General features: G+C 26.1%; 1 protein-coding gene across 1 annotated transcript; it reads right to left on the reverse strand.

Annotated features, from left to right (window-relative positions):
• Positions 1 to 3,546: 3,546 nt before the first annotated feature.
• Positions 3,547 to 11,217, reverse strand: LOC117178137 (putative ankyrin repeat protein RF_0381). Its single transcript, XM_033369392.1, has 2 exons — positions 10,979 to 11,217; positions 3,547 to 5,507 (listed from the first exon to the last, which is right to left on the reverse strand). Exons 1-2 carry the CDS (start codon positions 11,018 to 11,020, stop codon positions 3,981 to 3,983), a joined length of 1,569 nt encoding a protein of 522 aa, XP_033225283.1. The 5' UTR covers positions 11,021 to 11,217; the 3' UTR covers positions 3,547 to 3,980.
• Positions 11,218 to 14,055: the final 2,838 nt, after the last annotated feature.

Raw genomic sequence — 14,055 nt, forward strand, 5'->3', positions numbered from 1 at the left:
TTGGTCGAAAATAGTTTTTTTTTTTAAGTAAAAATTCAGCTTTTTGTTCAAATAGACCCATTTTGTTAAAGATTCGTCTTTTTGTTAAAAATTTTACTTTTTGTGAGAATTCTTGTATTTTGTTTGGTAATTCATATTTTTTGTATAAAATGAGCTTTATTGGTCAAATTTTCATATTTTTAACTTGATAATTCCACAATTTTGTACAGAGAAATCGTCATTTTGTTTTAAAAGTTCAATAATTTAGTAAAAAAAAATCAACAATTTGGTAGAAAATTCATTATTTTCTTTTTAATTAAAAGTTTAATCCATTTTTTGATAGAAATGTACCTTTCTTCGTTTTAAAATTCAATAATATTCAGATTGACCGTCACATTAAATTAAATTAGGCACATTCCAATATGGGCATATACGTTACTTACGAGGGAGGGGGTGGGGCATAACCAAATCAACGGTTGTCAAGAAGGGAGGGAAGGGGGGTTAAAAATTGTCCAAAATTGCTAAAGTATTGGTCCCAGTCTGTAGTATCATCATATACATAAACGATCGATGATCAGAGATTTTGTATTCATCGAAAACGCATTTTTAGCTATCTTAATTTTTTATAAAAACATTCCTAAAGTAGAAAAAAAATTGGTTATACAATCTCTCTTGCTCATTCAAATATTCATTAAAATTTTTACATTATTATTTTAAAGGTAAAGGCAAGCTGCTTTAAACCTGATAAATTATTTAAATTTCATAATAATTTATAATTATAAATAATTATAATATAATTTATAATTTTTATTAATAATTTATAATTTATAATATAATTATTTAAAATCATACAATTTATAATTATAATTTTTATAATTTATCCAAGTACTAGATATTAACATGGTGCAGACATTTTTGTTTCATTAAATAAAAACAAATACACATCACCAGGTTTTAGAGAAAAAGTGCAGTCGAAAGTTAACGCATTTTTAAAGCCCCGAGTATTTTTAATTTAAAATTTTCAAGCCGAGCGAAAAAGATCATTTATCGCAAAAAATGTAATTAAAAAATTTGTTAATTCATAGCTACATTTAGGCTGTAAAGATATTAAGAAATTTGATAATTTCCTGGTGATAATACCGATTTTTTGAATAATTTAACTTGTAACACCTGGTATAATAATGCTTATATTTCTGAAAAAGGATTCTTCTTGCGAACTCTTTAGTAGCTTAATGAAGAAGTGCTCGGCCGGTAATCGGAAGTTCTCTTGTTCGATTCCCAGCGGAGCAAAAAAATATCTTTTTTCAGAAAAATTTAATTTTTAAATTTATTTTGTAGATTGTTTTGAAGAAGAAAAATTTTTCTTATGAGCAAATATAAAAAATATTTTTATTTTCATAAAATCAAAAAGTGTCAAAGTTTTATGGCTGATATTGATGCTTCTAGGTTTGCAATACTTCAGGTAACTTAGAAATTAAAAATTTGGGAAATTTTTATTTTGGTAACTCGCAATTTTGAACTGAAAGCAATTTAAATAAATTAACAAATTTTTGAATCTACAAATATATTATTTTCAAAAAGAAACATTTGATTCTAAATGTTTTCAAAAATAAAAATGATTTCGTTCTTGGGAAGGTTTCAAATTTAAAAACTTTTATAGTTAAAAAGTTTTTAATTTAAAATGTAAGAAGATCGATTGACAAAGTATTTCAATTTCCAAACAAGTAGTTGCGAATTTTTAACCAGCATAGGTTTCAAATCAGAAATAGTTGAACTGAACCAAAAAGGAGTAAATTTTAATAAAATATTCGATATTTCAACAAAGGAAGATGTGGAATTTTCATGTGAAAAAATAAATTTTTAACAAAGAAAATTAATATTTGACTATAAAAGAAGAATTCTCAACAGAATATATCAATTTTGAAAAAAAATGGAATTCTAATTTCTAAAGCTAAAAAGACGAGCTTTGTATAAAACAGATGTATTTTCAATCAAATAATTACGTTACCAAAATACAAGAATTTAAAAAAATTTATAAAATATTCACCCAGTAATTGTATTTTGAACTAATAACATTATTTTTCTACAAAATAGGAAAATATTCAATAAATTAGATAAATTTTTAACTGAATAGTTGATTAAAAAAATGTACTTTCACCTAAAAATGGAACAGTTAAATTTTTATAGGAAAAGTGTAATATTTAATCTATAAAAAAACGAATCACCTACAAAATAGATGAATCTTCTTCTAAATTATTGAATTTTCAAGACAAGAAACTAATTTTGTGTATGAAACAGTTGATTTTTCATTGTAAAAATATGAAGTTTCTACAAAGAAGTTATACTTTAAGAAAAAAAATTATTTTTGAATTTAAAAAATAAATTATCAACAAAATAGATAAATTGTTAACCAACACGTGAAACTATCAACCAAGTAGGTGCATTTTTAACCACAAAGGTTTTTTCACCAAAAAAGACCAATTACATACATTTCTAACTAAATAGTTGAATTTTCAACCAAGAAAATTAATTTTCTACCAAACAAAACGAATTTGAAAAAATTAAGTTTAAATGAAAAAGTTAATTTTCAATTAAATAGTTATATTTTCAGTTTAAAAAACTAGTTTTTAGCCCTGAAAAGAATTTTTCATCAAACTACAGAAATTATAAACCAAATAGTTCATTTTTTTAACTAAAAAATTAATTAATAAAAAAAATGTAGTAGTTTATTTTCCATTTAAAAATATTAATTGTAAAAAAATGAATCTTCTACAATACAGTTAAATTTTATACCTCATAAATTAATTTCGTGCCTTATTGTTGAATTTGGAATACAAAAAGACGAATTTTCTATAGAAAAAAAGTTTAATTTTTAATTGAAAATACGAAATTACAAAAAAAGTTCATTTTTAACGCAAACTTTTTAAATTGTTAGTTAAAAAAGTAATTGCTGCCCTTTTCAAACTGAAGAGATGAACTTTATACTAATGTTATAAATCTTCAGCTAGAAAAATTAAATACTTTTAGAAAACTTAAATTTACCAAATAGTTGAATTTTCGAACCAAAAGGACGAATTTTCGATAAAAGTCAAATTTTCAACAAAAAAGTGACATTATCAACCCGAAAATATGAATTTTCGACAAAGAATTTAACTTTCAAACAAATAGTTGAATTTTCAAATAAAATTGTGAAGTTTCAGCAACAAAAGAAAGAATATTTGATCAATTGGATTTTAACGTTCAACCAAGGAAAATTTACAATTAATATGAAGCATTTATAACATTAGAAGAATATTTCAAATATCTGTTTTTATTTCTGAAAAAATATACGCAAAGAATTTTTTCAACAAAATTATTTTCTGTCACGTTTCCAAAAATAAAACAGTTTAATTTAAAATGTTCAGATTTGAAAGCCTACAGCAAAGTTGAAAAACTTCGAATTTAAACTATTTCTAGAATGTCTTTATCCTCCATTTTATTATTAAAGAATTTAGACAATATAATAATTATACGTTGCAACAATTCAAATATAAAGGAAAATAGTGAAATAATTTAAAAACAAAAGTTGCATTTGAAGTAGCTAATATTTTATTTTAAAAGAAAAAAAATATTTTAATGTTACAAATGGCATTCGTAAATATTACAAATGTACTCATTTAAATACCATACACCACTACAATTACAATCGTTATATGTACAAAATTTGACTTCAATAATTAATCTAAATGTGAATCGCAGTTTCTGGTTGCTTCAAATTTCGATTTTTCATTTCATCTCATTGATATAAATCTTTACATTTTTAAGCTAATCTTTTTAATTTTTGTACATCACAGGTAAACAAATCACGTTGATAAAATCATAAATTTAAAATACAGTACATAAAAGTCATATAAATAATGAATCGAACTGACAACTTGCTTTGTATAACTGCGTAAGAACCCACAAGTTAATATTTGCTGTACGACAACAGAAAAAATTATTCCCTATTTTAAAAATTACTATCAGCTTCTAAGAAATATGGCTAGGTTTCGCAATTCATGATCACTCAAATATCCACATATTTTGTCGAAAATAAAGAAAGGCAGATCACATTTTACAAGATCAGAAAAGGGGTCTACGCAACGTTGAACCCTTCTAAATCTCAATTTCGCCCTGACAATATTCCTTTGCAATTGATTCCTATAAAAAGGAAAATCGTCTGTCCTTCCTTTGAGAGTTTTCATCGCCTCATTGTTCCGAGCTAAAGTAGTTAATTTCTGGAGATCACTCGTAAGGAAGTCAGACATTCGATACTTTCCGACATTAACAAATTTCTTCATTTGCATTCGCCGAAATTCATTCTCGCATTTCTTGTACAATTCTCGCAAATATTCGTTTCTTTCTATAAAATTTATATTGTGCTCACTAACATACTCCTTATTGGCTCGCATATTTGCTATTTTGGCCAAAACAGACGAAGTGAAGTGACTAGTGATCTGGATCGGGCCCAAATCGCTGAAACCTAATTCAAGAGGAGTACAATTTGTGACATCGAGAGCATTTAGATCAGACTTCAGGCTCAACAAAAACTGAATTATATTTTTCTTGGAATACTCAAAAGCAAGATGTAAACTAGTCATACCGTCGATTGTTCGGGAGTTAACATCAGCCCCATATTTTATTAAAAGTTTGATAATCCCCTCTTGCATGTTAAATGTTGCTATGTGAATAGGAAGAAAGCCACTTGCAGATTCCAAATTAACATTTGCACCCTTCTGCAAGAGGAATGCTACCATATTCGGATATTTATCTACGGCGTAGATAAGTGGAGTGTAGTATTCCCCTTGAATATTGATATCAAGACCATAATCAAGGAGGAGGCTTATCAGTTCTTTATCCTCCGATTCAATCAGAAAATTTAGTAGAGTTAATTCACCAGGACCTATAGCATTGATGTTCGAAACTGAACAGTTTGGTAATACCAAATTGAATGTATCATCATTGGTACGGATTGCATAGAACAACAATGTGGAAAATTGTGTACCAGGGATAAGCACTTCATCTTCCCTGTTCAACAAGAATTTAACAACGTCTATGTCATCTTCAAAGGTGACATCAAATTTGGTGGTCAAAAGTAGTTTTAGAATGTTTGTTCTTCCTGCGATTAGAGCATACTGAATCGGTGTAATCCCCTGCGAGCTTGGAACTGTGATATCCACTTTTTCATCAAGAAAAAATTGAACGATTTTTTCATGCCCGAATCTGATTGCTACATGAAGTGGTGTTTCACCAAGAGGGGTTTTGGTATTCAAATTGGTGCCAATTATTGTCAGTAGTCTTAAAAGTTCCATGCATTCGCTCTCAACGCTATAATTGAGAGCGGACTTGGAATATTGTGCTTGAAAAAATTGATCTAGGTTTTCCCTAAGTTTTTCAAAAACCTCATCTGAATCATAAAGTTTAAACGATCGACGAACTATGGCAGCGATTTCAGGATGGCACACCAATGTGAGAAAATATATAATTTTTATTTGGGGTGAAGATATTGCCTGAAACAAAAAGAAACGTCGCGATATTAGATCAATGTTTGTCAGTGTTTTGTTATATTTCTACAAACATAATACAGAAAAAATCCTAAAGTTTATCGTTTTGTGTACAAAGGTCGATCTAAAAGTTATTTTTAGCTAATTTAAGGAGCAAGAGAACTAACCATGAGCCTTATAAATTATTTCTGATAAAAGATAGACAGAAAATTAAGGGTCCGGATCAAATAAATAAATGAGGTACTATGACTTGGGCCCTTAATTACACCCGGTTAATAAATAAATTAACGTATTATCAAATTCAGATTGCAACTGCAAAATTTTCATCTGTAAATAATTAAGAATAATTTGTTTTTAAATCCCTTAAAATCTATGTGTTTCTGGGCAAAAAAGTTTTTTTTTTCTTTTTTTTTTAAATTGATATATAATGTCTCTCGGAAATGAGAATAATTATTAATCTGTCAGGGGTACACTTTAACTAACAATAAGTATACCATGTTCATACAGTAAGGTTTCAAAATATTTTCTTTATTCCAAATTTATTCCAAATTCTACGCCTAAAGTAGTCAGAAGACAAATTAAAATATATAAAATTATCGATAAATTAAAAAAATATATTCTTAATAGGTCACGAAATATGTCCATTATAAGTCAGTTTTATATATATAAAAATATTTTTATTTTTGTGAAATACATACATTCATATGTATTTTAGATTAAAGCTGCTTATAGACTAATTTCATTTTAAATCAAAGTTTCAAAAAAAGTCTAGGTAATAGTGAGCTTTTTCATTTTTAATAGCATTCTTAATTCCGAAATTTGTAATTCAAACGCTTAATAATTTACATGTAAAAAAGATATCTTTTAACACTTTCCGACTGAACAATTTGAAATATAAATTACATTAAACTACCAAATTTTAAATCCAATTAATTCAACAATTCAAAGATTTCTGCTTGAAATGTAAAATCCACGCTATAATTTTCAATGCTCTAAATCGAATAAGAAAATGTCCCGCCTTCATCTTAATAAAAACGTGAAGAAAGAAAATGATTTTCTAAAATTTCTTCCCTTACTTTTAAAATTAGAATTGTTAACTTTGAAATTTGTTCCGTATACGTAAAGCCTGTTAATTTGAATTACATTAATTTACAGTCATTTTACATTAAGAATTGCTCAAAATTTATTTTCACATTGATTTCAACAATTTCACTTATAAATTTAAATTTGTAATAGAAAAATTAAAATTGCAACGTTCTAAGATGAAATTTAGCACTTTGAAATTTTGACGATTCAAGTCTTTCCATTTTCAAAAATTCAGTTTTAAATTTCTAAATTCTGAATATATGATTTACCATTTTTAATAAACTAAAAAAGGCGAATAAGATTTGAAAAAGAGAAATTTTCAACATTGATCATAAATTTGTTTATTTTGGCTAAGACTTTTCTTCACAGTGAAATTCAAACGTTTTTAATTTTTAAAGTTTCCAAAACTGCATGGATTTTTCTTCTAACAAATTAAAAAAATTCCGAACAAAAAAGAAATTGACTGTCACTTTCTGGTTTCCCGGTCCAGTGGCCACCCTCAATTAATTAAAATTAACACCTACATTATCAAACTATCTCAAGGATAAAATCGTTTTAAAAACATAGAACTCTCATTAGTTTTAAGCCCAAATTCTTCAAACTTGAGTAATTTTAAATAAAAAAGATTGCAAATGTTAGCACTTCAAATCAAAAATATTAATATTTTTCAACAGTTATACAACGTTTTATACTTGGTACTGTTAAATAAAAAATGCAAAAATGAAATTAAATGTATATTTTTATTTCAAATCGTATTTTTTGGTTAAATGCAAGTATATTTGATTGAAAAATAAAATATTTTTTGGTGTAAATATAAAACATTAAAACTTTGGTCGGGTATTCATCTTTTATTAAAAATTCATCGCTTTGGTTGAAAATTGTAAAATCTTTTGAAAAAGCTATGTTTCTTGGTTAGAAATTAATTCTGTAAACTCAAAATGTAAATTGTCCATTTTGTGTACACAATTTATCTTATCTAGTAAGTTTCGATATTCAAAATTAATTATTTTAACTTAAATAATACAATGAATTTATTGAAAAATTGTAATTTTTCGCCTGTTGCAAAAATATAATTTTTGTTTGATATTTCACAATAAAGTTATACTTTTGCTCATGGAAAATACAAATTTTATTTCTACAAGTAATGTCTGGCTTTGATTACGTAACAAAATTTAACATTTATGAATTCTTAGATTTTTACCAGTTTTACTACCCTTCTAGAAATAATCAATTGAGATCGATAAGAAACAATATATGTGATATCTCAATCGTTCCGAATCGTGTTTCTTAATTGTGCCAAAACGATTGGCAACGATTGAGCATTTTTCATTTCCAATTGTTTCGAATCGGGTACTTGGAATTTGCCACATGATGGCAGTCTTTTGTCTGGCGGGAATTATTACAGTTAGTGTTAAAATATAAAATCAGATACACGATAAAAATAAAAAAGTTGATTGTGTGATAATAAAGAAAAAATGTTATTTTTTATTATGCGCTCTCGGATTGTGTATTTCAGTGCAAATTTTTATAAATATTTATAAGTTTTAAAATCCGTTAATATTTTTAAAAAAGTAAGCGAATAACTTCGAAACGTGAAACTTTAGAAAAGCGATTAAAGTATTCTTTTATTATATAAACATGCCAAGCTGTTATTAATTGAATAAAATTAAACAATTAAAAATTAATATTAGAGATAAAATATTTGTTTTCAGAAGGAGGTCTCAATTTTTATTTATTCGCAACTATTAACACACAAATTTATTTTATAATAAAAAAAGTTTTTATTAATTCAACTTTCTAAATTTTTAGTTTATTGAAATATAAGTACTCGAAATGATGGACAAAATTCTTTCTAAATTGAACCGTGAATTTACATCAATGTCGGTGATATTATATTCGGTAATCCTTAGATTATGACTTTCCTTTTGCCACTAATGATTGACGTAAAACCAATTTTTTCTAATATTTATAAGGTGACCACCAAAATTGGAGAAAAAATCTGGAGTAATTTCCTGGTTAAAAAAAACTTTACACCAGTCAATAAAATTCAAAGTTTAAGATTTTGAAGCTGAAAATTTGGTCATTTAGAGAACTTAAGACTAAATTTCAAATTAAATCAATCGAATTAGAAGTTCTCTGATCACTGAGCGTTATAAATATTTAATTAAAACATTTAAAATAGCGATTTCAAGCTCAAACGTTCATTAACATATGTAAAAATGACAAGCCTTATAGAAACTTTTTATAAATAAAGCATTTGAAAGTGTACAATATGGATTCAGAAGCCTTTAACTCTGTTTAATTTAAAATTATACCACATGAAATTTAAGTACGAAAAATATACATTTTTAATCTTGTTACGATTTGATTTAGTAAAAATGTAGACTTCAAAAATAGCATTTTAAAATTCAGGTTACTAAGCTGCTTATAATTAAACTTAATAATTTCTTAATTTTAGCATTTCAAACTCAAAGTTTAAAACAATTCGTAAATTGAAAATAAGCTCTTATTCTTTGATATGCTAAAATGTCGAAAAATGTCCATACGGTTACATAAGATTTGATGAAATTATGAGAATGACGAATGAATATAAAGACCAAAAACAAACTTTTTTTCAGACTATTAAATAAGAAATTTGACCAAAATTACAGAAATATGTGGCCATCAATAACAATGTTTCAGGAAGGAGAGAATATAAAAAAACTCTGTGCTTATGGAAGGAAAACCATTTGTTGTGATGAATTCCGCACGTATACTATTCAATTTTGAACCTAATGAAACCTAAATGAATCTAATATTATACAATTAATAATTTTAAACCTTTAAAATAAAAATATTTTATGATTAGGCATTGAAAAACAAATTATTTGACATATTCCAAATTTAACATTTTAAATATTTAAAAACTAGAATTGTCAAGAATTGAAAATCAAACATATTTATAAATTCAAAATTGTTATATTGCAAGTAACTTAAAAGGATTAGATAAGTTTTTCTACTAAAAATTTAAGAAGTTACCTATAATTTATTTAGTCTGAGTTTCAAAATATAGGCGCTATCCTACCTTCTATTAATGTTTTCAATCGTTTTCAAATGGGTATCCATTATTCTCAGTTAGGGGTTAAAAGTTTTCACTACAGCATTTTGATTTTGCCTTAATTATTCACAAGTGCATTTTTACTTTGTGAAACAAATTTTAACAATGTGAATTTAATAAGAAGCAAATAAACGTTTTAGAATAATATACCCGCTAAATCAAACTGCCTACCTGATAATCAGAATACATCACTGTCACATCGTTAAACGGAATGAATTTTACATTTTGTTAATCTATATACTTTTAAAATTTCATTTGGTGTACCGCCTAAATATAGTATTTTTTTGTACTTAAAACTTTTGTTAAATTACAAAAAATTTAATATCTAACCAATCAACGCGTGCGCGTCATGTGTGTTACAAACGCGGGTTACAAAATCGGGTCCAATCAATTATTTCTAGGAGGGTATGCACACAAATGACACATTAGGTTGTTTTTAAATATCTTGTTTTCGATGAATGCTCTAAAATCGAAAAATTACTAAAAAAACAAAACAAAATTTAATTCGTTAGAATTACGAAAATGTTAGTATTACTAACGACCGATACATCGTACGGAAAAATCCATAATACTGTAGATAGTGTATTTTATAATGAAAAATAAAACTTTTTTCAACTAAATTTTTACTTTTTCATAGCTTTTTACGAAAGTATGAACACATTTTTGATTTTACTTTTTCCAAAAAGCGCTAATACGATTTTTTAGAGGTATTCCTGAAACACAATAACAAAAAACCCGAGATGCACAAGTCCTCTTATGTGACAATTGACTCAGGCCAAATCAATATTATATTTTCTGACTTTCAAGATTTTTACAAAAACAAAACAAAAAAAACATTTAAATAAATGATTTCACAAAACTTTAAGCAACAGTTTTTGGGTTTACGGTGTTCTTTTAATTTTGAGACTGCTCAGACAATTATTTAAATTTTCAAAAATTATATTTTATTCCAAATAAAACAGAATATTAAAGAAAACTATAAGTTTCTCAAACGTTTGACAAGATCATACAACTGTTTAAAGATTCCTGATTATAATTGAAAATACGAATTACTATGCAGTTAATTAAAATATTGTTTTTTTCTAAGTAACCTAGGATGCAAAAAAAAATGTCTGATTACGTTCTTAAAACGTAATTAACAATGACTAATTACGTTCTTAAAACGTTCACTGTATTGAAATTTTAATAGATGGAGAAACTCTATTGCTAGTAGAGGAATAATGGCATTTTTAATACTATCACTCGAAATTTTAATGATTTAAGTATTCCATGAAAATTTGAAACGAAAACTTACTTGATTCGTTTTCATTGTAGAAGGTGATGGTTGTTCCTCCATTATTCAGCGATTTGTACTTAACGACGTCTGTAATGGCCGCGGTGTAATTTGAAACTGAAGTCAATACTGTCCAACAATAAGGTACAGGTCAAACGATCCAAACGTGACTACCAATCAGGTATCATTATTTAGGAATTAGAATTTGGATGGGGATGGTGTAGCTGATAGCAGATAGCGAAGAGATGGGATCAGAGGGGGGATGGTGGCGAGCCCCTCCCCTCCCTCTGCCGAGATTTAAGACACGAGATTAAAAATTTGAAAATTTGTATGTCAGGTACATGAGGCACTTAAGGCCTCTTAATTGCCTTGCAAAATTTAAGCCCCTTAATTATCAGACCTTACGTATGAAAGAGCTTAATTGGTTTCAATTCACCTGAGAATAAACCTAACAAGTTACATCAACCATTTCTACTAAATATATTTTTGAGGTTTCATACACTTCCCCATCGCTTATTTTTATTTTTTTTAACCTAAACTAAGTAAACACGTTTTTATAGTGAATTTGTTTGCAGGTCATCAAAAAATACCGCAAGACTATTAATTAATATTGTATTCTAATTTTCAAATAACTGCTTGCGAATTTTTAGCCAACATAGATTTTAAATCACAAATAGTAGAAATAGTAGAATTCTAAAGCTAAAAAGACAAGCTTTCGACAAAACAGATGTATTTGAAATCATTAATTTTCTACCAAAACGGAAGAAGTTTGAACAAATTACATTAATTTTAAAACACTTTTAACAAAAAATAGAACAGTTAAATACACAGGAAAAAATTAATTTCTAATATTAAAAAAAACGAATTATCTACAACATAGTGGATTTTTAACCAAATAATTGAATTGTCAAGACAAAAAGATGAATTCTTTGTACAAAATAGTTGATTTCTCAACCTAAAAATACGCAGTTGCAACAAAAAATTTAATTTTGAATCAAATAGTGAAACTTCGAGTAAAAAAAATTGTTTTTTACCCCCAAAAAGCAATTTAAAAAAAAAACATAAATTTGTAACCAAAAAGTAATAAATTTTTGACCCAATAGTTGCATTTGTAACCGAGATTTTTTTTCTTACAAAAGAAAACGAACTACATAAATTTCGAACTATAAAGTTAAATTTTCAACCAACAAAATTAATTTTCTACTTTTTTTTATTCGTTTTTCACCAAAATAGAACAGTTAAATATAAATAGACAAAAATTAATTTTGAATAAAAAAAAACGAATCATCTCTTAACCTAAAGATATGAAGTTTTCACAAAACAGTTCATTTTCCAAAACAATCAATTATTAAGCAAAATTGGAATAGTTTAATATCAACTTAAAAAAATTAATTAAAAACTTTGAAGAACGAATCTTCGGTAAAACAGTTATATTTTCCACTACATAGTTAAGTTTTCTACATAATTGTTGCTTTTTCAAGACAAAAAAACGAATTTTCTACTTAAAACAGTTGAATATTCGATCCAAAAATATGAAATTTTGACGACAAATTTCATTTTCAATGCAACAGTGAAATTTTCAGTTAAAAAATTAATTTTTACCCTGAAAAGGGAAAGTGCAACAAAATATTTCAATTTTCAACCGAAGAGATGAATTTTCTACAAAAACTATAAATCGTTCAACAAACAATAAGTAATGGTAAAGAAAGTAGTTCAAATTTTAATGAAAGAATTGAGTTTCAAACCTAAAATAACCAGATTTCAATTAAAAATATAATAGCTGATATTTGCATGAACATAGATTTTATTTTAAAATAAAATATATTATAATTTAGCCTAAAAAAGACGAATTTTCAACAAAATAGTTGAATCCTACATGAAAACAGATTAATTTTAAACCAAGAAGTTGCATTTTTAACCAAAAACTTGATTTTCTACCAAACAGACGAATTTCCAACAAAAAGTATAAATTCTTAACCCAATGGATGCATTTTTAACCAGGAATATTGATTTTCTAACAAAAAGACAAATTTTCACCAAATAGTAAAATAAATTTTTTTTTAAATATCGCTTTAAAAAAAATGGAATAACTACATTTTGATTGAAAACAAGAATTTTAATTTATAAAACCAAAACTTTACAAAACTGCTAGTTTTCTATTAAATAGTTGAATTGTATACCAACTTGTTAAATTTGTAAGCCAAAAGGTCGAATTTTCCACGAAATGGTTTAATTTTTAAGCCGAAATGATGCATTTTTTACAAAATAGTTAAATTTTCAAAAAAAAAGTTAATTTTCAAGAAAAAAGTTAATTTTCAAGCAAACAGTGGACTTTTCAACTAAAATTTTAATTCTTTAACAACAAAAAATGAGTTTTTGATAAATTAGAGTTTCACTTTTCATCAAGGAGTTGAATTTTCAACTTAAAAATATAAATTTTCAACAAAAATGTTACCCTATATAAGACATCACAGAAAAATTGAGAGCCCCCCCCCCCCCTCCAATTTAACATACATTCGTTACAGAAAATTCAAAATTATAATCGACAGCACTTTTAACAAAGATTTACTTACTTGTGTTTTACATCTAGAAGTAGAATACCTATCATCTTTATGAACAATTAAATAAATAAATAAAAAATATATTTTTGAGGTAAACAACTTGAGAAAAAATATACAAATTTGTAGCACTAATCTAAGAAAATATAGTTATAAGCAATAATTAATTTTGAAAAAAATTTCAGTTAAATTGAATTAATTATCACCAAACCCTATCTAAAAAGTTGACAAAAAGTTAGAAATGTCCAAAAACACAGCAGCTTTTCAAGCACAATTTTAAGAGAAGATAGTTATGAACACTAATATATTGTTCATACAATTTTGATTGCTAAATTTAATTGATTACTATACTATGAGCGAAAAGTTTCAAAAGGTTTAAAATTTGAGACGAAAACCGCAACTTGTTCGCATTATTCTAGGAGAATATTGTTATAAATAATAATATATTTTTCAACAATTATTTTTGCTGAATTCAATCATTTACTTTTTTCACTCTAATGAACGTAAAATGTATCAGTAAAGCACTAGAAACATGTGACG

This window comes from Belonocnema kinseyi, chromosome 8, assembly GCF_010883055.1.
Source record: "Belonocnema kinseyi isolate 2016_QV_RU_SX_M_011 chromosome 8, B_treatae_v1, whole genome shotgun sequence".
Classification (NCBI taxonomy): domain Eukaryota; kingdom Metazoa; phylum Arthropoda; class Insecta; order Hymenoptera; family Cynipidae; genus Belonocnema; species Belonocnema kinseyi.

Excerpts from the sequence above, each read along its gene's own strand:
- LOC117178137 (XM_033369392.1), bottom strand. The coding sequence starts at position 11,020 with ATGGAGGAACAACCATCACCTTCTACAATGAAAACGAATCAA. Across the intron at positions 5,508-10,978 it reads CTACAATGAAAACGAATCAA|GCAATATCTTCACCCCAAAT; the intron begins GTAAGTTTTCGT and ends TTTTTGTTTCAG.